Consider the following 24,040-nt stretch of genomic DNA (forward strand, 5'->3'; position numbering starts at 1 on the left):
AGCAACCCCCATGTTTTGAAAGTGGAAGAATGAGGTGTTATCAACATTTGGGCCATATATATAGTGATAATACATAACTTTTGCTTAGGAATAGATATTTTTATTATTATGAATCTACCTTCAGGATCTATAAATTTGTGTAATATTGTAAAACTAATGTTTTTGTGAATTAAAATTGCTACTCCTCTTTGTCGAGAGTTATAGCAGGCAGCAAAAGCATCAGGGAACTCAGTTGAGTTAAGATAATTTACAGTTGTTGCTGATTTATGAATTTCTTGCAATAAGACGACATCTGCCTTTAATCTTTTAAGATTAAAGGATCTTTTAAGAAAACTTGTGTCTCCCACATTCCAAAGTGGGAGACACTTACAAGTTTTATCACAGCCGCGGATACCTTAACCTTTTCTGCCCGTGTCATAAGTGTGTCTCAGCGCTTCATACGTTTGTATCATGCTTTTAACCCACGGGCGGCTCTAGAAGGGCCAGACCAACCCTCCTGAACTGCCTCCCAGTCTAAATGCAAACACTGAGTCTGTTGAAAAAATTTGTTTCCTGACCCTTGACCGTTAGATGTAATCCATTACCTTAGCTCGGTTCCTGGGAGTTAACTGAAATAACATTGAAACGTTGAGAAAAGAACTTTAAAAGTGTTATCTGCTCACAAGGCTGTCATAAATCTCCCGTTCCATCCTGTGGCTGGTACACGCTTGCTGAAGTCTGAATCCACCTTTTGTTCTGCACACATTCTCATCTTTAGGTTACTGGGTTAAAGTTGATATCTGTATTACTTTAAAATACACTATTATCATATAAGTGATTATATATTTCCATAACATCATAAATCCAATTTTTAATGTATTTTTTAACATCCTCGACTAGCAAAACAGAAAGACCCATGATCCTCCTCCCAGGAGTCCATCGTGTGTGCAGCTGCAATTGTCCTGTCAAGACACAGTTGACTTTCCTTAGCCAAGTCTTCTCGTCAAGAAAATTTTATCAAATGCGTTGAGAGTCCAGATGACCAGATCCATAATTTACAATTTGGAGGATATGTAAAAAGAGGCCGCAAAAAGGTTGATAGAAGTGGAAACAAGGCAGATATGGGGGACGGAGAGGAGAGGAGAAAGAAAAGTGTCTGCCTTCGCCGAGAGCAGAAGAAAATGTAATGTATTTAGGGCTAAAAAAAGTGGATTTTGCATATGTTCCCTTTACCTCTTGTCCAACGCAGCCAAATCATGTGTTCAGATTAATTATATAGTCAAATTTAATCCAGCTATATTAAGTAAAGTCTAATTCAAATGCCCTGGTGTTATAGCCCAAAAAGTTCAAAACATATTTAGAAAGAACATGGATAAGGTTCAAACATTTAATTGTATCAATTATTTTGTTTCTAATTTGATCTTCTTTGAAATTTCATTAGTTCAGATGTGGGGTTTTTTACGTTCTTTGAAAAAAAGAAGAAGCAAATAACCCTTTCCTTTCCGTGCCCAACAAGACCCACAGTATAAATAGAAAGGTGGGCCTGGTAAGGGTGTCAAACAGAAACAACAGGTGCAGTGGGCCAACCCCATACAGGGCGGTCTAAGCTCCTACCAACAGTGACCTAAGGAAAAACCAAAAGGGGACCTAAACCCTAAAAGAAAGCCGTAACCACCAGACCAAAACCAAAACAAAAGCTAAGGCTAATGGAAGCTAAAATGGCAGGCTGTCTGAAGCGTGCTGCTACAGCCTCCCACAAGAGCATCTGACCTCAATGCGTGCACAGGCGAGGCACACCCAGGTAGCGGGAGCAAGCGGTGGGAGAGAGGAAGAGAGAGAGAGTGAGAGACAGGAGTACCTGAAGCACAGACTATTTTTAGATGGGCAGAAGACAGCAGTCTAACAATAAAACCCCAAAATAATTAGCCTAACTACATAAAACGTAATTAAGAAAGCCAAACACCAAAAATATTCAAAACATACAAAGGGGAAAATGTACTACAAAACAATCTAGAAATGACACAAAAAAATTGAAATATGTTCTCAAAGCACAAAATACATGAAACAAGATATCAAAGACATTTCGAGTGGTTGCCTTTAGTCAGTAATTTTCTATCACTCCCTCATCCTGAGGAAGCATGTGATACCAGTGGAGAGGAAACGGTTCAAGGCTCAGTATGAGCAGCCATCATGAGAATGCAGAAGCACTGTGGTATTTATCTCCCAATTCATTTCCCTGTTTTTCCCGTTCCTCAGGTTTTGAAGACAACAACAGAGGCACTGATAGAAGTCAACATCAGTAAGAACTTGGTGGGCTCAGCCATGGCAGGTAGCATTGGCGGATTTAATGCACATGCAGCCAACCTGGTGGCTGCGATCTACATAGCCTGTGGACAGGTAAAGGTGTTCTGCTGAATCAGTGTGCATCAGTTTATTTCGTTACACTTTAGCAATAATCGTGGCTCTAAATATGTGGTAAACAGGATCCAGCCCAGTCAGTAGGAAGCAGTAACTGCATCACTCTCATGGAGCCTTCTGGATTAACAGGAAAGGACCTGTACATTAGCTGCACAATGCCCTCTATAGAAGTGGGCACTGTAGGAGGAGGCACTAACCTGCCTCCTCAACAAGCCTGCCTCAAGGTACGTACATACACACTCATTCTCATCTTGCTATATGTATGAGGACCATGTGTTGACTCCCATTGACTTCTGTTGATTTCCAGTCATTTTCAACCCCTTCTATGCCCTAACCCTGACTGTAATCCTAAACCTAAACTGCATACCTAATCCTAACCTTAACTCAAACTCAGTTCAGACCTTAGTCCTAAACCTTACTGCTAGCAAAATAGAAAGAGAACCAGCAAAATGTCCTGACTTTGGTACAAATGGGCCACATTTTGATGGTAAAATAGTTATAATGGTCCTCAATCTGATGCCTATACAGGACCCTAAACACACACACACACACACACACACACACACACACACACACACACACACACACCGGAAGACACTGAACTGGACATGGTTAATAAAACTATACAGTAATATTTGAGTAAAATTTTCAAATTCACATTTGCCCATAGACAGCCCAAGTTTCCCGGATGGTCGGTCAAACACAGTACAAACTAGAATGTCAACAACTGCAATACCAATCATTTTGATAGATAATAACGTCCCGGAAGCTTCATTTCAACATACTTCCTTTGCCAAACCCAGCGTAGAACAGAAAAAAAGGGTTCTGTAGGGAAAAGGCCAAGCCCGAAAAAGCGACTTCACATTCAAAAACAAATCCAAAAAAAAAGGACACACTAATTCACAAAAGTCACAAGTAACTTTAGAGAAAAACAAGATGGCAAGGCATGGCAAGGCAAGTTTATTTGTATAGCACATTTCAGTACAGAGACAAGGCAAAGTAGGTACACCTGGTCTGACGTTCTGTTAACTGTGACATCATCCAAGGAAGACAGATCACCCGCTATTACCATATAATGTAGAACAGATTACTGGATCAATGTGTGCTTCTGTGCTTTTTTGTCTGTCTTGTTGTGTCTCTGCTCTGTCTTCTGTAACCCCCAGTCGGTCGAGGCAGATGACCGTTCATACTGAGCCCGGTTCTGCTGGAGGTTTTTCCTTCCCGCTAATGGGTGGTTTTTCATTCCACTGTCGCTTCATGCTTGCTCGGTATGAGGGATTGCTGCAAAGCCATGGACAATGCAGACGACTCTCCCTGTAGCTCTACGCTTCTCCAGGAGTGAATGCTGCTTGTCGGGACTTTGAAGCAATCAACTGGTTCCCTTTTATATAGGAAAATTTTGACTTTGTAAAGTGCCTCGAGATGACATGTTTCATGAATTGGCGCTATATAAATAAAATGTAATTGAATTGAAAGTGCTTTACATGATTAAAATATAGGAAAATAAAACAGAATAAAAGCAAGTAGGAATAAAATGTAGAAACAAAATAGAACATGGAAAAATAGAAATTAAAAGCAAACAAGTAAAAACAGTTGGACTACAAAGTTGAACTAATGATGTTTCGGTAAAACAGTTCAACTAGAACAGTCAAAGGCAATCCTAAACAAATGTGTTTTTAATCTTGATTTAAAGGAACTCAGGCTTTCCGCACTTTTACAGTTTTCTGGAAGTTTGTTCCAGATCAGTGGAGCATAGAAACTAAATGCTGCTTCTCCATATCTGGTTCTGGTTCTAGGTATGCGTAGTAGGCAGGAGCCAGACAACCTGAGTGGTCTGGAGGGTTGATGCACTGATAATAAGCCTGTGATGTATTTAGGTACTAAGCCATTCAGGAATATATAGACTAATAGGAGCATTTTAAAGTCTATTCTCTGAGATACATGGAGCCAGTGTAAGGACTTTAGAACTGGGGGGATGTGCAGCTGCAGCTGTCTGATCCACGTTTTAGGCAGACCTGTGAAAACACCGCTGCAGTAACCAATTCTACTAAAAATAAATGCATGGATTAGTTTTTCCAGATCATGCTGAGACATCAGTCCTTTAATCCTGGAAATGTTCTTCAGGTGATAGAAGGCTGACCATGTATGTGTCTTTAGATGCTTTTGGACGTTCAGGTCTGAGTCCATCAATACTCCCAGATTTCGGACCTGATCAGTGGTTCCTAGCTGAAGCAGCTGAAGCTGTGTGCTTCCTTTACCTACTGATTACTGATTACTACTGATACAAAAAAGTCCCTGTCCTTTAAGTAGGATTTAAATCTGTGGAGAGCTGTACCAGAGAGGCCGACCCAGTTTTACAGGCGTTCTAACAGAATGGAGTGATCAACAGTATCGAAGGCTGCACTGAGGTCCCATAGTACCAGCAATGTGGTTCTTCCACAGTCTGTATTTATATGGATGTCATTAAACACCTTGATACGGGCGGTCTCTGTACTGTGGTGAGGAAACCAGACTGGAAAACGTCAAAGTGGCTGGTCATAGTTAAGAAGGTGTTTAATTGTTGAAACTCAGCTTTTTCAATAATCTTACTGATAAAGGAGGTTTGAGATGGGCCTGTTGTTCTGGAGTAGTTTGTCTAAATTATTCTTTTTCAGCAGTGGTTTGATAATTGCTGTTTTTAGGAACTGGGGAACAACACCTAACAGAAGGGACGTGTTTATTATCTGAGTCAAATCAGACGCTATGACAGGCAAAACTTTCTTAAAGAAAGCTGTGTGTAGAACATCAAGGTAGCAGGAGGAGAAACTTAGCTGCTGAATGATCTCCTCTAAGCTTTTGTAGTTTATTTGGCTAAATTCGGACATTTTGTCAAGATAAGTTCCAGTTGGATCAAAATAGCCTATAATAAGCACAGTATGCAACACTGAAGCTCACATAACATCCCTCATGAACTGTATGATTGTGTTTACCCCACTAAGAAAAAGCCAATAAACAAAGGCTACCTGCACAGATACTGGTATTAAGTCTGGGCATTGTGTTGGCTTCTTACCACCATTTCTTTCGGCAATCCTTCAGGGTTTAGGAAAATCAATGGAAAAACTCCCTTCATATGCTCACAATCATCATTGCATGAGTCACACTGGCAGATACCAACGCAGCAGCGGTTAGTTGTTGCCACAATATGTCTGTTGAGGCGATATTAAGGACACACCTGTACACTATTTGACTCAGAGAATCAAACTAATCAAGCTTTACCGCTCTATGTTTATACAACTTTAATATGGCTGCGGCGCAAAAGCACTGGGCTGTTCTACATTTAGCAATTTGACCTCATTTGAGAAATGTCCCATTACAAATCTTGAGGAAATCTTCTGCGGCTGCCAGTTGAGCCAGTTAAACACCAGTGCACTGCACTCTGAATGAGCACAGGACAGACTGGATGATGGCAGTGTAGAAGTGGATTAGGAGCTGCTTAGGCAAGTTGAGATTCCTTAGCTAGCACATGAAGTAAATCCTCCGCTGGGCCTTCTTGATAATGATGACTGTGTTGGGATTCCACCTTAGGTTCTGGGACAAGGTGTCCACAACAGACATGGAGTTGTTGAATATGAAAAAGAAAAATCACAAGTCTGGTTTGGGCATAGATGGATTCTTTTACTTCAGTGTAGGGTTACTCAGAAGATAGACTACAGACTTAGCTTCGATCCAGCCAGTTGGAACCTCTGCTCCGCAGAGTAGGATTAGAGTGTTTTCCCCGGGAAAATGAGAGCGATTGTCTGTGGACAGCAAGTCTTTATACAGTGATCCCCCCTGCTGTGAGAGGCAGTCCCTGGGTGCCTGTAACTGTCTCACATTTTTTTCCTTACAACTCAGTCTGATTTTTCCTCATGGCTTGATTGCGCAACAGTGTCGTCAGCAAACTTCAGGAATTTGACAGGTGAGTCCCATGGCATGCAGTCGTTGGTGTAGATGGAAGAAAAGCAGTGGGGGGCGCTATATAGTAGTATGAGTGCTGGATTTGAAATTCCCCAGCCTAACCTGCTGACTGCTGTTAGTCAGGAAGTTTATTATTCACTGACAGGTGGAAGCTGGCACAGTGAGCTGGGTGAGTTTGGTCCTGAAGATGTCCAGGTTGATAGTGTTAAACGCTGAACTGAAGTCCACAAAAAGGATTCTTGCATATGTCCCAGGAGCATCAAGGTGTTGGTGGATGTAGTGTAGTCCCAAGTTGACTTCATCTTCATGCCAGGACTACCTTCTGAAGATAAAAGTAAATAACATATTAGCTACACCCATTACAATAAGACACTACGGAATGGCCCAATTAAGTAGCTCTGCTTTTTAAGATGTTCTGGAGCAGCCTGATGCTCCATCAGCGAGTTAACTGATAACCTACATTCGATACTTCAATCTTTTGCATTTATCCAAATGAATAGAGTATAGCAAAACTGACCACCAAAGCTAATTACGTTTAAAATGTGTGCTCTCTAAAATAGTACATTAAAGTGTGAAAAGTTATTAGAAAAAATAGTGAATGAATTTTTACTAAATAAAAATAATAGTGTTCAGTTATTTATGGCCTTTTGAATTACATTTTGAGAATTAAATCCAAACCATATATTATATATAGGTAATTTATATATAATGGTTAATGATAAAATAATCTATAAGGTTACTACAGACTGCCAGACCTGGCAGCAGGAACAGCTTACACACCTAACCTGATGAAAATATCATATTGTCCACTTTTATCCAGTTCACATGGTGCTGTATTATCTCCCTATTTATTATAGAATTTCATTTAACTCAGCAATATCTTTATTCAAGAAATGTGGGTGTTTGTTTGTTTACATGTTTGTATTTGTATTTGCTCAGATGCTGGGTGTCCAAGGTGCCAGTCAGCAGTGTCCTGGGGAGAATGCTTGCCAGCTGGCCAGGATTGTATGTGCCACAGTCCTGGCTGGAGAGCTCTCACTGATGAGTGCTCTGGCTGCTGGGCACCTTGTAAGGAGTCACATGACTCACAACAGGTAAGAGCAAATGGTGTTAACTAAAGGATTTAGATACAAGTAGAGAATGCTATCCGTAAGGACCAGTGACGTGCAGTAGGGTTCATAGCTGGTGAGGCACTGACATCATCAGAGTCAGATTTACAAATATATACACTCTACAGAGTAGACTCATTGCAAAGTGCTGAAGGAGACTGATTGAGCCAAATCAAATCACCAAGACACATGGAAAAAATATTGACTCTTTGATGAAAAAAATAATACAAAATTATTTGTCATTTGATTGGTAACAGTTTATGAGTTATGATGGATTTCTGCATTTGTAACACATTCTAAACATATAACACACATTACGCACATTTTATTACAAAAACAAAACATGAGTAATTATCGCTGTCTTACCTCTACTTATAAATTAAGTCCATGCGGCGCTCTTTCTGCACAAAAATATCGGTAATTTTCCAGTAAAAGTTCTCTTTATCTTCTTCAGTTTTAAAAGTCTCTCAGTCTCAATGGAGCTCACTGCCAGGGAGGAAAGCCTTCCTTGATCAGTCCTGTTCCGGCTGTATGTTTAGAATCTTTTTACTGCTTTAGTTGTTTAGCATAACTCGCTAATAATACATCCATAACTTGCTGTCACTCTACAGTTTTGGGATCACGAGCGGTGCCCCTTGAGCGCCCCCTCCCTAGAGGCCAAGGAACTGCCGGCCTCACCTACAACCAGTTCTTTTCCCTTTATGATCGGCCAGCAAAACACGAAAACATGTTACCTGCACACAGTATGATGACCAAAACACAATTCGTAATCCACATACATTAAATTGTGGAAAATCAGATCAGAACTGTTTGAACAATTGAATTTATGATCTAGAGACAGGAAGATGCATTCACAGAATGGCAGCCAGCGCAGTTAACATGGGATTGCGCAATCCCTGGGGAGGCCAAACTCGCTGTGGTATCACTGGCTTCACTATCAAGCGCCACCAAGGATTTACGTGAAAAATAGCGAAAAGTCTGCGATTTTAAATAGAATATGATAAAAAACTTAGTAAATTAGATAAAAAAAGAACTTTTATTACAAATGACTGAGTGAATCACAATTTATATTATGTTATCATTATTATATATTTTTTTCCATGATGACAAGTGAGGCCTGGCCTCACTTGCCTCCCCTGACTGCACGTCACTGGTAAGGACTGTCATCAATGAAAATCATACATGGGTTGTTTACTAATTTTCCATCTGATCAGTTGTATGCCCTGTGTTTCCATGTAATTGTACGTGCTAGCCCTGTAGCACAAGTAGTGCAGTATTGGACTGAAGCCTCTCCATTGTAAAAAAGTTAGTTATTAGATCAAATTTAAAAATGTTACAGTTCCAGCTAATTCTTTGTTTTTCTTCTTTAAACCACCTGTTTATTTTAGCTGTAATTTACAGATACCTATTCAGATTAACAATGTGTTGCACTTTAAAATTCTGAGTCAGGGGTTTGCAACCTTTACCACTCAAAGAGCCATTTGGACCTGTTTCACACAGTAAAGAAAACACTGGGGGACACAAAACCTTGTCGAAATTTTAAATGAAATAACACTGCATATAACAGGTTTTGTTTTTTGCCATTGTGCTATGTATACACAAACTATACTGTGTTACATTTATGAAATCAATGAACAACTGCAGAGAAAATGAAATAACATTTCTGCATTCAACAAAACATTTTTAACTCCGAAGAAAAGACATTGGGTTGAAGGTTATGTAAAATACTCAATGTCTATTTGAGTCCTTGTAGTAATGAAAAAAAAAAAAAAATTATCCACAGGCAGCAAACAAAAATGCCGTCTTCTCTCTGCGTGCTGTCATCCTTTTACTGGGGCCATGCAGTCAGCCGTCAACCTGAATAATAAAATGTCTATTTCACTAAACAAAGAAAAAATATGAATATATGCAAAATTATATGCAATTAAAATACTGACATACTTGATGAATGTGATTTCTGCTCCTGAACCTCAGCGCACAGCGTCAGCGCATCGGGGCTGTATGCGGTCACCTTCATCTTCACACAGGGTTGTAAGCTGTCATCTGTGAGGCGTGTGCAGTGTTTGTTTTCAATAAAGTTCATGTTAGAGAACACCTGCTCACATACATATGTGGATCCAAAGATCGACAGGACTCCAAGTGCATACTTTTTCATGTTGACTTTATGTCGAGGATAGAATTCCAAGTTTCAAACACAAGTTTGTCTGGTTTGGGAAGGTTTTCAATATCATGCCATTTGTGATTCTGAGCAAGAACAGCCTTCTGACGACATCTTCAAGGTCCACTGTCGAGCGCTTGAACTTGGACACCCACATTTCTTTGTCGACTATGTCAACCAGTTCCATCTCAAGATCAGGTGGACTGACCCCTGGAAATGCTGTCATATTCAACAGGGATGGATCGAGGCTTAGGGGAGTGACAGGGAAGGATAATGTGTTTTTTTCCTCTCTGAACTCACTGAATCGTTTCCCAAATGATGTTTGCATTGCGATAACTGCAGAATGTAAATACTCCAAATTCATCATGTGACCTTCTCTGAACTCTCTCAAACTGGGGAAGTGTGACAGTGTACGTTTCTGTAAATCTCTGGCAAGCACTGTCAACTTGTGCTCGAATGCCATAACCTCCTACAACAAGTGCAGGGCTGTGCGACCTTTAACCTGAAGAGCTGTCTTCAGCGTGTTCAGGTGCGCTGTCAATTCTACCAAGAAGTGTAGCTTTTCCAGCCACTCTGGCTGTTCCAGCTCAGGAAATGTGAGCCCTTTGCTACCCAGGAAGCTCTCACTTCTTCCAGACATGCTGCAAAGCGTTTCAGCACCTCACCTCTGGACAGCCACCGGACTTTGTTGTGCAGCAGGAGATCAGAATACGCGCTTTCCAGCTAATCCAGTAATCAATGGAACTGACGGTGATTTAAACCTTTCACCATTATTTTGCTCACAATCTGAATGACTGAATGAATGTCTTCTGCCATTTGTATGGTTCTCTTTGACAGTCTTTGCAGACTTTAAAAACCCTTGTTTTTAAAGTCTGTGAATAGATGTTCTGAAATCTTAAGTAAAGATTCTTTTATATATTCTCCATCTGTCAACGGCTTCCTGTGCCTCACCATCTGCTGAGCGGCAACACAACTAGCATATGCACTTGAATTTACGTGATTTTTGCTCAGATCAGCCTTCCGTGTCAGATTTTTTTCTCTCATCTCCATACGGATATTATTTAGCAAAGGCTGCGTGTTTATTCTGGAAATATCTTGGGACATTTGACTTTTTGTTGTTAGCTAGTTTCTCATTACATATTAAGTACACTGGTAAACCAGTCTCGTCAGCAGTGAAAGCAAATGAATCTGCCCACATGGCATTGAACGTCCTGTTTTCATCAGACACTATCCTTTTCTTTAAATTCTCCATAGTTGGCCTACCTGGGGTCGAAAGGTTGAAGAAACCACACACTGGCAGGTGTTGCACATTGGAAGTTGTGACGTGTATTAAAATTGACAAAGATATTTTAAATATGAAATAATAAAATATAAATGGCCTGCACAGTGTCACAGTGGGTGGTGCTGTTGCCTTGCAGCAAGAAGGTCCTGGGTCCTTAGGTGTGAGTGTGTGCGTGTGTGTTGCCCTGCGATGGACTGGCGACCTGTCCAGGGTGTACCCCGCCTTTTGCCCATTGACAGCTGGGTGAGAGGCACCAGCATCCCTCGCCACCCCAACAGGGATACGCGTGTCGGAAAATGGATGGATGAATTGATGGATATTACAATTTTTAAATATTTTATATGTTACAAGATTGCAATAATCTTCATAGAAATACATTTTGAAAATAAATGAACTAAAATAAAATAAATTTTGATTAAATACTAAATACCAAAAGCTGAGTGTAATGAACCGGAAGCTCGACCCAAGATTCACCACAACAGGTCAGTGACGTTCTTACAAAGTTTATTTAAAAACAGGAGACGCAGGCGTCGACTCTCAGGGTTTGCGGCTCACGCTCACTGGCAGGAACCTCCTGTAGGTAGAGGCAATGGTTAAGACTCAGCACAACAGGTGAATGATAAAAACCTTGCTGAGTAACTAACCTTATAATAAGGAGAGCCGGGCAATTCGGACACGCTTCTCTGAGAGCTTGATCCGTCCGCAGATGAGCAAGTCTGGAGCCGTTGAGCGGCTGGAAGGCAGTGAGTACGAACGGGGCTTTCCGAGAGGGGTTTGTCCAAGGGCAATCCAGGTCCGGTAACGGGGAATCCAGCAATCTAAACGAAGCACAGGGGAAGGATAATCCGAGCGGGGGGGTCCAGGTCCAAATCCAATTCCGGTACACAAGAAGGCAGTCCAAGGGTAGGGATTCCAGGAGACGGGGGACCAGGCAGACAGACACAGGCTGGGAACAGGCAGGCTCAATTAACAGGTAACAGGTCGGAGTCGGATATCAAACAGGCTTAGTCAAATAATGCTGGAAGGTTCTTACTGTGAAGCTCGAGACAATCTAGCACTGGAGGCTGAAACTGACTGGGCCTTTATGCAGCTGGAAACAGGTGGAGCCAGTAAAGGTTAATTGTAGAAGGGTGATGAATGAATGGCTGCTGATAGAGAGAATTATTAGCTCCAGTGCCAGGATCATTACACTGAGCTCTGGAGCTACGGGTTGCCGACCCCTGTTCTGAGTAAACTACGGCCTGTGTGGACTTATAGCTACAAGAAACAAAAAGCATAAGCAGGATCAGAACAACCAACAGGTTGTCAGGAAAAAAAATCTAACAGAGTGTGATCTGATTGTTCTGCTTGCAGATCTAAGATCGACTTACACGGGACTCAGACAACATGCAGCAGGGGAGTTTCAATGCAGATTGAAAGAAGTTAGGTCTCTTCAAGAAACTCGTTCTGGATGGAAGCGATGAAACTCATCCGATTTGAATGGGACCAATCACTTATGAGTAAAAAAACATTTACAAGCTTGAGAATATGTTTTGTCCTAGTTCAAAATAAAAAAAAAATTCAAGCAACTCAATATTCTTTCTCTTGTAATATTTTATTACTACAGCTGCTTATTTGATGACATTGTGAAAAATCAAGCACGTTTGCCAAACCAAGCACACAACTGTGATATGTTCAAAGTTAAGACTCAAGCTTAATAAATGTTTGTTGCTGGATAGTTATACTGAACTAGTTAACCCAACAAACAAGAATGACAGCAGTACATGTGATGCAATATTAATTCAGAGTATGTTTTTATTAATACATATTACGCATGCTTGTGTGTATCTCAGGAACAGGAAGTGGAATAAAGACGTGTACCCCTAAAGGAGAGAAATGGTGAGGTTAATTAAAAACTGCATTTTTCAAAAGGAAGAGACTAGGGGGAAAAGGTGAAGGAAACAAAACCAGAACCTCCAACGACTGCTCTTGTGGTGGTCACCTAAAAACTGGTTTGCTCTAATTTAGATGATTTTTAAAGCTTTAATCTTTTAGCCAGCTATTTCCACGTTGCTTTGTTCCTGTCAGAATTTACATTGTACCGTGACTATAGTTTTTACATGCTAAAGAAAGCTTGTTTAAAAGTAGTCATCACTTTTCCCTCTACAAACTAGTTTTACGAAAATACATAGTTGTATATTTTCACTCAGGCTTTGCAGGTCAATTTAATTTTAAACATCTAAATAGAAGTCGGGATCGTTTTCACTAATTCAATATTTATGGACCCAACAAGGACCTGGGAAGGAGCAAGGGCTAACCATTTTGTTCTGCAAAAGTTTGTGGAACAAAGCACATAGCAAACATATTGGTTGGATATGTTTTTACCTGTTTTATGAGTAAGCGTCCTGGTGTAAATAACTCTGTTTTGTTTACTCAACTTGACAATCTGAAGATGGCCGTACTGGTAACCAGATGCATTGTTGGAATCCTGAAGCATTGTGGGGTTACCTCAACCAGTACCCCGTCCCTCCCAAACAAAACAGTGTGTGATATGTTGGCTTGAATAAAATTATTTAAAAAACAAAGACAGCTTGTGCCACAGTTGAGGTGCATAATTCTGGAATGAGTGATCTTAAGTTTTATACCTGGTCTCTGGGACTATGAGTGGCTATTAGTCTGAGGTAACCTGGCAAGCCAAATTGATAATGTGTAGCACTCTACATTGTGTCCATTATCAATCTGGTCCTGCTTCCATCGGATCTGTTCAGGTAAAGGAGGGACATTCAGCAGAATTTACTGAGCAGATAGGGTGAAGGGGCACTCAGTGCCTACCTGCCAAAGTTTTTTTTTTATCAAACGAAAATGTGAGCTGCAGGTGCATTGAGAAGCCACAAGGTACGTTGGTCAAGAGACATCTTGCTGTCCTTCATTCAAAGAAGAAATCATGGATTCTGACAACACTGGTAATGCAGATAATCCCAGTGAACAACAGGGGTTATTTTTATTTTCTTAAGATCAAGATAATATTTGTGGTCTGCTAGTACACGCATCGAGTTCTGACAGTCAATCCCACCTAAACGTGATCCATGTTGTTGGATGAATCTGTTACTTTATCAATTCTGATCTTTTGATCTATCAGAGATCAAGAGATGCACTCAGTAAAACTAGAACAACTGAGTAAGTCCACAGGAAATTGAGAGCAACAGTTGTGGAGGAAGAGAACCAGAGTCTTTACTGAGCTGGAGCAGAAGGATGTAGATGGCAGGAGCAGGTGGGCGGGCAGAAGCTGGAGGGCTGCGGGTGCTAGGGAGACGCTGGGAGCCAAGGAGTATACAGGGCAGACGTGAGAGCGCTGAGGTCCAGGAGGAGCCGGACACTCAGCAGCAGAGAGAATTCTCGGAGTGCTCGGGTTAAGGTTCAGCCGGCAGCACAGCAGAGGGAGTTGGTTGAGCGCTGGGGTGAGCTGAAGGAACCAGGGATGTTTGGTGATGGTCTCAGCCCGACTTGGTAACACCAAGGGAGCACGGCAGAGATTCCAGAGCAGGATCCAGAACAGTGAGAACACGGAGGCTTGACTTGAGACGTCAGAACACGCGGAGACACTTGGAGAGGAATCCTAAGCGTGAGGCAACCACTCAAGGTTAACACTCTGTCAAGCAGACGTAGAAAGCTCTGACTAGGAGACGGGGAAAGCTCTGACTGGCAGACGTGGGAAGCACTAGGCAGGACGAGATTTGGATGAAGACGATCCAACGGGGAAGAGCAGACTGAGGGAGATTTAAGTAGAGGTGATTAGGACAGGATGATTAGGACATGACAGGTGTAAGGGATTGTTGTGGAGTGGAAGCTGGGTGTATGGGAGGTGGAAAGTGCCATAATTAGTCAAGGATGCTGTGAGCAAAAACTGCATCCTGACAGTTTCATTCAACATCATCATTAAAATTATTCAACCAAACAATATGTAATGCAATATGTAACAAGACAATAACTTTTGAAAAAAAAAAAATGTTTTTTTGCTTCCAAGGCCTCACTATATTTCTCACCTGCTCTCTTTAAATGAATGGATCACTCTGAGCGTTTCAGCAGATGCTCTAGTCTGAGCAGAGTTGTCGAACGGGACTGAAGCTCCTGTGACAGGAGACATAGTTCATGGAGAGGGTCTAGTAAAACTCTGTACATTGGCCTCTCTTTGGTGGACCTCGTCTCATCACAGCTAGCATTTTTAAAATGCTGCACCAGAGCTCCCAGGGATATCCAAACAGCACGAACAGTCTGAAAGCTACTGGACACCCAGCGTACATCCAAGATTCTGCCAATGCGAAGAGGTTGTGAGCCTACTTCAGCTGCTCCATTTATGAGTTCACATTATTTTTTGTTGGACATGTTATACAGAGAATATAGCTTCTGAGAAAAAGTTTTGAAGTGATTGACAGAGTTTACTTACCTGACTCCGCCAGATAGATTTGCTCCGCATATCCATCTGGAAACCTTCCGTTGAAGTAACTTTGGGAAGGGGCGAAAATACTGGTTAGCTGATTGGCCTATGTTGGTGATAGACGGGCCAAATGAACCAATCAGATTGCTCTATGAGCGACGACGAAAACACAACCACAAGCCAAGCTACTCTTGCTGCTGCAGGTAAAGGCTCGTTAGCTCAGCAAAGAAATACTCTGTAATTCCGATACAATTTGCTCGATAGCCACGCTAGCGCTAGTTTCATCGGCTGAAACCGCCATGTTCTTTAGACTGAACTGACGCGCTTCCCGTTGCGTCACACCTCAACCCGCCTCAAAGCCAACGCTGATTGGACGTTCGTTTGGTGAACGGCTCCAAATTTTCTTTAACGGAGAGTAGCCAGACTGATCTGCGAGTGAAACCTTGAAAGCTCGCGAGATCAGGATGGTCTCACGAGGCTAAGAGTTTACCTCATCAACTGCATCTGACAGAGCAGATGCCATATAAATAGCTTTGGGAATCTCAAGGTCAACCTGCTTGCTACTCCTGACTTCTTTCCTAACATTACACTGGCTCCATCAGATACGAATGTTACCCAGTTTTTCAATCTTCTGTAAAGCCAGCATTATTCAAACAGGTAAGTAATGCCTGTTCTATATCATCTGCTCATTTTCCAGTTCAACAACTTCAAGGAATATGAACTCAGGGCTTTCTTCTTGAATTGATGCTTTAATAGAAACTGTCATGACAGCTTTGTGACTTAAAAAAATCCCCCGTCAATTAGGACAGCTAACTTACTGGATGATGTTTAAGGTTTTTGTGATTTTTATTATATTATTACAATTGAATATTAATAATAATTAAAACCGCAAGCGGTGATGATCGGCCCTCGCAGCCAAGCGCCGCTCTGGCCTATGGCCCACCGCTAGGGTACGCGCACCTCCTGCCGCCAGCCACCGCAGAAGCTGTCAAGCATTTTCCTCACCCGTCTACCATGCAACACACACGTACGCGTTGGGCAGCGCTCATCCACGACTCACAAAAAATCTGGTGCAGATCAGTTGATGCACCGAGGAGACACAGCCGTTGAATAATGAAAATGCATTTGGCCACCGGGCCGGACTAAATCGTTCGGCGGGCCAGATCCAGCCCGCAGGCCGTACGTTTGACACCCCTGGTTTAAACACTAGTATACAAATTTAATCAAAGGTATCTTACTAGCTGTTAATCCAGCTTCATGTCAAAAGTTAACAAAACCTTTTTAGTTATTTAAAGTTAATTATTTCATGTGTTTAAGGGTTTCGTTTCTTGCATTAAGACAGCTTTTATGAAAGTTTGACAGTTAAATTGGTGGATACACACCCAAAAGTAATAATGTAAAAGTAACATTATTGGAATATTGCTAAAGTAACACGTTAGCAATATTCCACATGTGTACGTTGTGTAAAAACTTTAGTAATTTCTAACAGACCACTTCACTCTCAGAAAGCAGGTCTGCTGGTGGTTCCTAAAGTCTATAAAACCAGAATGGTAGGCAGATCCTTTAGCTATCATGCTCCTCTCCAGTGGAACCAACTCCCAGTTTTGGTCCGTGACGCAGACACCCTGTCTACTTTTAAGACTAATCCTAAAACTTTCCTTTTTCCATCCATCCATCGTCTTCCGCTTATCTGGGGTCAGGTCGCGGGGGTAGCAGCTTCAAGGGGAGGCCCAGACCTTCCTCTCTCCAGCCACTTGGGCCACTTCCTCCGGGGGAATCCCAAAGCGTTCCCAGGCCAGCAGAGTCTCTCCAGCGTGTCCTGGGTCTTCCCCTGGGCCTCCTCCCAGGGGGACATGCCCAGAACACCTCACCAGGGAGGCGTCCAGGAGGCATCCTGATCAGATGCCCGAGCCACCTCAACTGGCTCCTCTCAATGTGAAGGAGCAGCGGCTCTACTCTAAGTCCTCCCCGGATGACTGAGCTCCTCACCCTATCTCTAAGGGAGAGCCCAGACACACTATGGAGAAAACTCATTTTGGCCGCTTGTATCCAGGATCTCGTTCTTTCGGTCACGACCCAAAGCTCGTGACCATAGATGAGCGTAGGAACGTAGATCTACTGGTAAATCGAGAGCTTGGCCTTTTGGCTCAGCTCTCTCTTCACCACAACGGACCGGTACATTGCCCGGTTCACAGCAGACGTCGCACCAATCCGCCTGTCGATCTCCCGCTCCATCTTCCCCTCATTCGTGAACAAGACCCCAAGATACTTGAACTCCTCCACTAGAAGCTGGCTCTTGGGACTTTCCTTTTTGACAAAGCTTATAGTTAGAGTGGTTCATGTTACCCTGAGCTACCTCTATAGTTATGCTGCTATAGGCTTAGGCTGCTGGAGGACATCAGGGTCTATTGTTCTTGAATTTTGCATGACTGTTGTCATTTCAGCTTTTAACTTTTTGTTTTTTCTATTTTTTCTTCATAGTAGGTACACCTGGTCTGGCGTTCTGTTAGCTGTGACATCATCCAGGGAAGACAGATCACCTGTTATTACCATCTAATGTAAAACAGATTACTGGATCAATGTGTGCTTCTGTGCTTTTTTGTCTGTCTTGTTGTGTCTCTTCTCTCTCTTTTGTAACCCCCAGTCGGTCAAAGCAGATTACCGTTCATACTGAGCCCGGTTCTGCTGGAGGTTTTTCCTTCCTGTTAATGGGGAGTTTTTCCTTCTGCTGTCACTTTATGCTTGCTCGGTATGAGGGATTGCTGCAAAGCCATGTACAATGCAAACAACTCTCCCTGTGGCTCTACGCTTCTTCAGGAGTGAATGCTGCTTGTTACGACTTTGATGCAATCAACTGGTTCCCTTATATAGGAATTTCATTTACCATTCTGGATAATCTGACTTAATACGTATAATCTGATTGATTTTGACATTGTAAACTGCCTTTAGATGACATGCAGGCATGGACTGGTAATCGGGCGTACCGGGCATTTCCCCGGTGGGCCGACGTGCTGTTTGGGCCGGCAGACCCGACATATATATTAATAATATGTATTATTATTATTTTATATATCTGTCTTGTTATATTTGCATCATGCATGAAGAAAAATAAAATCAGCAGAGCAAGAGTCTGTTCCGATCATCCGGCCCTTACCACAGGCTACTGCAGCCCATTGGTTATCATCCCTGACAGTCTAAAGGGCTAGGCCAATCATAAAGTAGAAAAACACCTTCACGCTCCATGTGGAACTTTGTGCAGCGGTGTTCACAGTAGTAATGGATAAGAAACGCAAGGGAGGCGCAGAGAAACTGCACGAAAAAAAGAAACAAGTTCTTCAAACGGACGCTGCGAAATGTGTCAAACTGACTGACATGTTCCCAACAGCAGGCCCTTCATCTGCTCCGTTGTCTGATGTAAAATATGGTGGTGGTGGTGGTTGTAGTCAGTGACGTACGGTAGGGTTCATAGCTGGTGAGGCACTGACGTCATCACAGTCAGATTTACAAATATATATACTCTACAGAGTAGACTCATTGCAAAGTGCTGAAGGCGACTGATTGAGCCAAATAAATTCACCAAGATACATGGAAAAATATTGGTTCTTTGATGAAAAAATAAAAATAAATTATTTGTCATTTGATTGGTAACAGTTTATGAGTTATGATGGATTTCTGCATTTGTAACACATTCTAAAACTATAACCCACATTACACACATTTAATTACAAAAACAAAAAATGAATAATTATCGCTGTCTTACCTCTACTTATAATTAAAGTCCACGCGGCGCTCTTTCTGAACAAAAATATCATCATTTTCCGGTAAAAGTTCTCTTTATCTTCTTCAGTTTTAAAAGTCTCTCAGTCTCAATGGAGCTCACTGCCAGGGAGGAAAGCCTTCCTTCATCAGTCCTGTTCCGGCTGTATGTTTAGAGTCTTTTTAGTGCTTTACTTGTTTAGCAAAACTCGCTAATAAAACATCAATAACTTGTTTTGACTCTACTATTTGGGGATCACGAGCGGTGCCCCTTGAGCGCCCCCTGCCTAGCGGCCAAGGAACTGCCGACCTCACCTACAACCAGTTCTTTGCTGTTTATGATCGGCCAGCACCACGAAAACATGTTATCTGCACACAGTTTGATGACCAAAACACAATTCGTAATCCACATACATTAAATTGTGGAAAATCTGTTCATAACTGTTTGAACAATTGAATTTATGATCTAGAGACAGGAAGATGCATTCACAGAATGGAAGTCAGCGCAGTTAACATGGGATTGCACAATCCCAGGGGAGGCCAAGCTCGCTGCGGCCTCACCGGCTTCGCTATGAAGCGCCACCAAGGATTTACATGAAAAATAGCGAAAAGTCTGCGATTTTAAAGAAAATAGGATGAAAAATTAGGAAATTAGATAAATAAAATACTTATTACAAATGACTGAGTAAATCAAAATGTATATTATGTTATTATATATTTTCTTTCTTTCCATGATGACAAGTGAGGCATTCTCTGGTTCATTTTGTCATTGGCATCCTTTTTTACACAGTGAGTGCACATTAGTCCAATCTACAGTATCTGGAAGACTGAATAGATCTGATGAGCAACTTACAATAACTTCTTATAATGATGTAACGTGATAATATGTGTGATTGACCGTGAAACCTCTCTTTCTCTCTCCCCTTTCTGATCTAAGAATTGTTGCTGTGCTGTGGTGGAGTTTACATTTTACAGTGTTAATAAATTAAGATTTTGGAAGTATTTTAAGTGTCCACTCTCACTAATTTCCATTAACCTGGCCTCAAGGTATTGCACAGTTGGTATTGCACAGTTGATATACACATTCAGTACACAAAACAAATGTGGTGGGCCAGTCTAATCCAAAATGCCAGGGCCGATTGTTTTGTCCCAGTCCACCCCTGATGACATGTTTCATGATTTGGCGCTATATAAATAAAAACTGAAATGTATTGAACAAGAGTAAGTTTGTCAGTTTTCAAGCAGGATTTGTATATCTGTGCAACTTAACTATATAAAGAAAACCAGAGTTAAAATCACTTACTTACCAAGAGAAATTCCTTTGGGGTTTATTTGTGGTCTCTTGCTGCCCCCTGCTGGACAAGTTTGATCAAATCCAAATGCTTTACATGTCAACATGGTGTCAAAATTTAGATTTCAATCTAAAATGGCTTACTTCCTGTGATACTTGCACTATAACATTAATTGTAAATTCTGAGCGTCTTGCTGAGATCTACAACTGTACAAAATTTCATTACTCTACGATGAACTAAGTGAATAGCAAAGGGTCCTTTGAAAATTGCTTGGTGGCGCTATAGAGAAACTAAGTCCTGCTCACTAAAGTTTGTTATGGATTCCTGTTGGGGGGGTGGATAAGGATGCATCCAAATGAGTTTTAAGCAGCTCGGCCCAAAACTGTGGAATTCAGAGCCAAACGTATGACAGCAGCGTTTGAGGTGAATATGCCACGCCGCCACGCCCCCCTGCTCCATCGAATCCAGTTTGGCCTGAAATCCACAACACATCAACATGTGTTCTGTCTGTGGACACAGTTTCATGTTGATTAGTTCAGAGGGGTAACATAGCGACCGCTTACAGCAAAACATGACACTTCCTGTTGTCAGGGGGCGTGGCCTAAGTGATGTCATCATTTGACCATTGGATATTAAAGAAGACCCGATGATGATCAATCACAGAAAGTTTGGTGCCTCTGTGTGTTTCTGTGTAGGAGATATAACAGTTTTATTTTTTGTGGCGAGTAGGTGAACTTTGACCCCTGCTAATGCCCCTTCAGCATGCTCAAAAACTCACCGTTTTGATAACTTTTAATTGGCCATGCCTTATGATCAGACTGACCGAGTTTCAAGCCGCTCGCTCAAAATCTCTAGGAGGAGTTCGATCAAATACCAATGCTGTAAACGTCAAAAATGGGGTCAAAATCAGACCTTCAATCTAAAATGGCCGACTTCCTGTGATATTTGCACTATGACATTAATTGTAGATTCTGAGCGTCTTGCTGAGCTCTACCACTGTACCAAATCTCATGTCTCTACGATGAAGTAAGTGAATAGCAAAGGGTCCTTTGAAAATTGCTAGGTGGCGCCGTTGAGGCATTTTTCTTTTGATTTTTGTGACGACCTTAAAATACAAAATTTTTAAACAGTCTTCATGCATCCGCCAAGTTTGGTGAGTTTTTGAATATGATAAAGCCCTCAAAAAGGCCCCTCTTTGGGGTGGCAGATTAATAATAATAATAACAAGCGGTGATGATCGGCCCTCGCAGCAAAGCGCCGCTCCGGCCTTGGTCACCGCTGGAATTTGCGCACCGCCGGCCACCAGCCACCGCAGATGCTGTCACGCATTTTGCCCGCCCGTCCACTGTGCGATTTACATGAACGTGTTCGGCAGCGCTCCCCCACGACTCACAAAAAATCTGGTGCAGATTCACCACAACGGACCGGTACAGCGCCCGCTTCACAGCAGACGCTGCACCAATCTCCCTGTCGATCTCCCGCTCCATCTTCCCCTCATTCGTGAACAAGACCCCAAGATACTTGAACTTCTCCACTAGAAGCTGGCTCTTTGGACTTTCCTTTTTTAAAAAGCTTATAGTTAGAGTGGCTCATGTTACCCTGAGCTACCTCTATAGTTATGCTGCTATAGGTATAGGCTACTGCAGGACATCAGGGTCTATTGTTCTTCAATTTTGAATGACTGTTGTAATTTCAGCTTTTAACTTTTTGATTTTTCTTTTTTCTTCATAGTGGGCACACCTGGTCTGGCGTTCTGTTAGCTGTGGCATCATCCAGGGAAGACAGATCACCCGCTACTACCATCTAATGTAGAACTTCTGTGCTTTTTTGTCTGTCTTGTTGTGTCTCTGCTCTGTCTTCTGTAACCCCCAGTCTGTCGAGGCAGATGACCGTTCATACTGAGCCCGGTTCTGCTGGAGGTTTTTCCTTCCCGTTAATGGGGAGTTTTTTTTCCCGCTGTCGCTTCATGCTTGCTCAGTAGGTAGGATTGCTGCAAAGCCATGGACAATGCAGACGACTCTCCCTGTGGCTCTACGCTTCTTTAAGAGAGAATACTACTTGTCAAGACTTTGATGCAATGAACTGGTTCCCTTATATAGGAATTTTTTTGACCAATGTGTATAATCTGACCCAATCTGTATAATCTGATTGATTTTGACTTTGTAAAGTGCCTTGAGATGACATATTTCATGAATTGTCGCTATATAAATAACATTGAATTGCATCATCTCTTCAGACCAAGTAAACTATCACATTTTATGAGACAGTTATCTCATTTTAAAGATATAATCATCTAACTTTATTACTCTTAGCAAGTCAAAGCTCCATAAAAATTTTAGACCAGCTTTTAGTTCCACTCTTTTATTATGCACATCTAGGCTACCTATAAATATAAAGTATGGCATGCAAAAAATCATTTTCAACAAAAGGCAATTTTAGTAATGGCCATGCGATTTTATATCTAAGCATGAAAAATGATAATATTTCACCAATTTTCACAGCAAGATGGAAATAACGACTATCCAACATTTTAAGATTTTGTAAAAACTTTTTTCCTTTTTTACCTACCTTTTGAAATTAATACTTGTTTCTACTTCTCCAAAATTATACTTCAAGAAAACTATTGTGCTGTCCTGGGGCCATATGCAGCTAGACAGCTAGGACAAAAGTTCCCCACACAAAGCTTCCTTTTCTTGCATTCTCTGAATAACCTTTGTTCCCAAATCTGGCTTTAAACATTCTTTTTGTAAAAAGACAAATATTTTTTCAAGGCAGAAGCGTATAGAACAATTTCAGCTTCAACATTAGCAGTTTCCCTAGCTTCATAGCTGAAAAGCAGCTTTTAACCGGAGCAAAATACGTCAAAGATCTTTTTTATGGTGAGAGCACTCACTATCTCACGTAATTCACATAGAGATCTAACAAAGTTGTGATGTCTCACTCAGATTAAATATGAACCCAAAACTTTTCTAACTGTTTTTGCCTTGGATTTACTCTGACTAAGAATGAATTAATATCTTATTTATGTAATGTATTCACGACATGAATTCCTTGCTGTCTTAATAAAAGGCAGAACAACTATAATGTTACTTTCTATAATTATTACAGGCTCTGCTGAGATTTCAAATTCTGGAGAATGCTTAGACACCCTGACACACAAATATGGATTAACTTCATTTCATGTGCACTCGTGAACTTGTTTTAGTTGATTTAGTTTTCTTGATGTACTGTAGAGCGTGATGAGGTCTGTTGTGGTATTGTGTGCACTGGATTGAGGGGACAGTTGGTGTTGTCTGTCAAACCCAATCTTCTTAAGCTGCAAATTCAGTAAAGTTACAAGATATATATATATATATTGCAGTTACAGCTCAAACGTCGTAACAACACTTCTAAATCCGAGTCTGCCGCACAATTTCAAATACAAACACGAAGCAGTTTGATTTTTGTCCGATGACGAGCGAGCGAGCGAGAGAGAGCGAACTGGTAAAGCAGAACATAGTAACAATAAGTCTAGCGCGCCATAAAGATGTTATTAATCAGGGAAATCTTTCTGATTGTTTCACAGCGGTAACCTGCAGCGGGTAAACACGCCCACGACAACACACTTAGGCACCCCGCAGGCCGTTTCTATCGGAATATGCGCCAAAACTGCCTCTTTAAAATGAACTGCACGGTGCAGTCTGCGCCTGTCTGAAT

At 41.6% G+C, this 24,040-nt stretch overlaps 1 protein-coding gene and 1 long non-coding RNA gene across 2 annotated transcripts in view; one reads left to right on the forward strand and one right to left on the reverse strand.

Annotated features, from left to right (window-relative positions):
- hmgcra (3-hydroxy-3-methylglutaryl-CoA reductase a) overlaps positions 1 to 12,455 on the forward strand; it is a 50,989-nt gene extending 38,534 nt beyond the window's left edge. The window contains exons 17-20 of the mRNA XM_012857973.3: positions 2,236 to 2,376; positions 2,463 to 2,621; positions 7,273 to 7,427; positions 12,236 to 12,455. Coding sequence (XP_012713427.1) covers positions 2,236 to 2,376; positions 2,463 to 2,621; positions 7,273 to 7,427; positions 12,236 to 12,308 — 528 coding nt within the window. The 3' untranslated portion in view covers positions 12,309 to 12,455. The remainder of the gene's footprint in view (positions 1 to 2,235; positions 2,377 to 2,462; positions 2,622 to 7,272; positions 7,428 to 12,235) is intronic.
- On the reverse strand, positions 11,313 to 11,917 carry LOC118560094. Its single transcript, XR_004929065.1, has 2 exons — positions 11,527 to 11,917; positions 11,313 to 11,456 (listed from the first exon to the last, which is right to left on the reverse strand). It is a non-coding gene; the product is annotated as an uncharacterized LOC118560094 (long non-coding RNA).
- Positions 12,456 to 24,040: the final 11,585 nt, after the last annotated feature.

This window comes from Fundulus heteroclitus, unplaced genomic scaffold (genome assembly GCF_011125445.2).
Source record: "Fundulus heteroclitus isolate FHET01 unplaced genomic scaffold, MU-UCD_Fhet_4.1 scaffold_384, whole genome shotgun sequence".
Lineage (NCBI taxonomy): Eukaryota > Metazoa > Chordata > Actinopteri > Cyprinodontiformes > Fundulidae > Fundulus > Fundulus heteroclitus.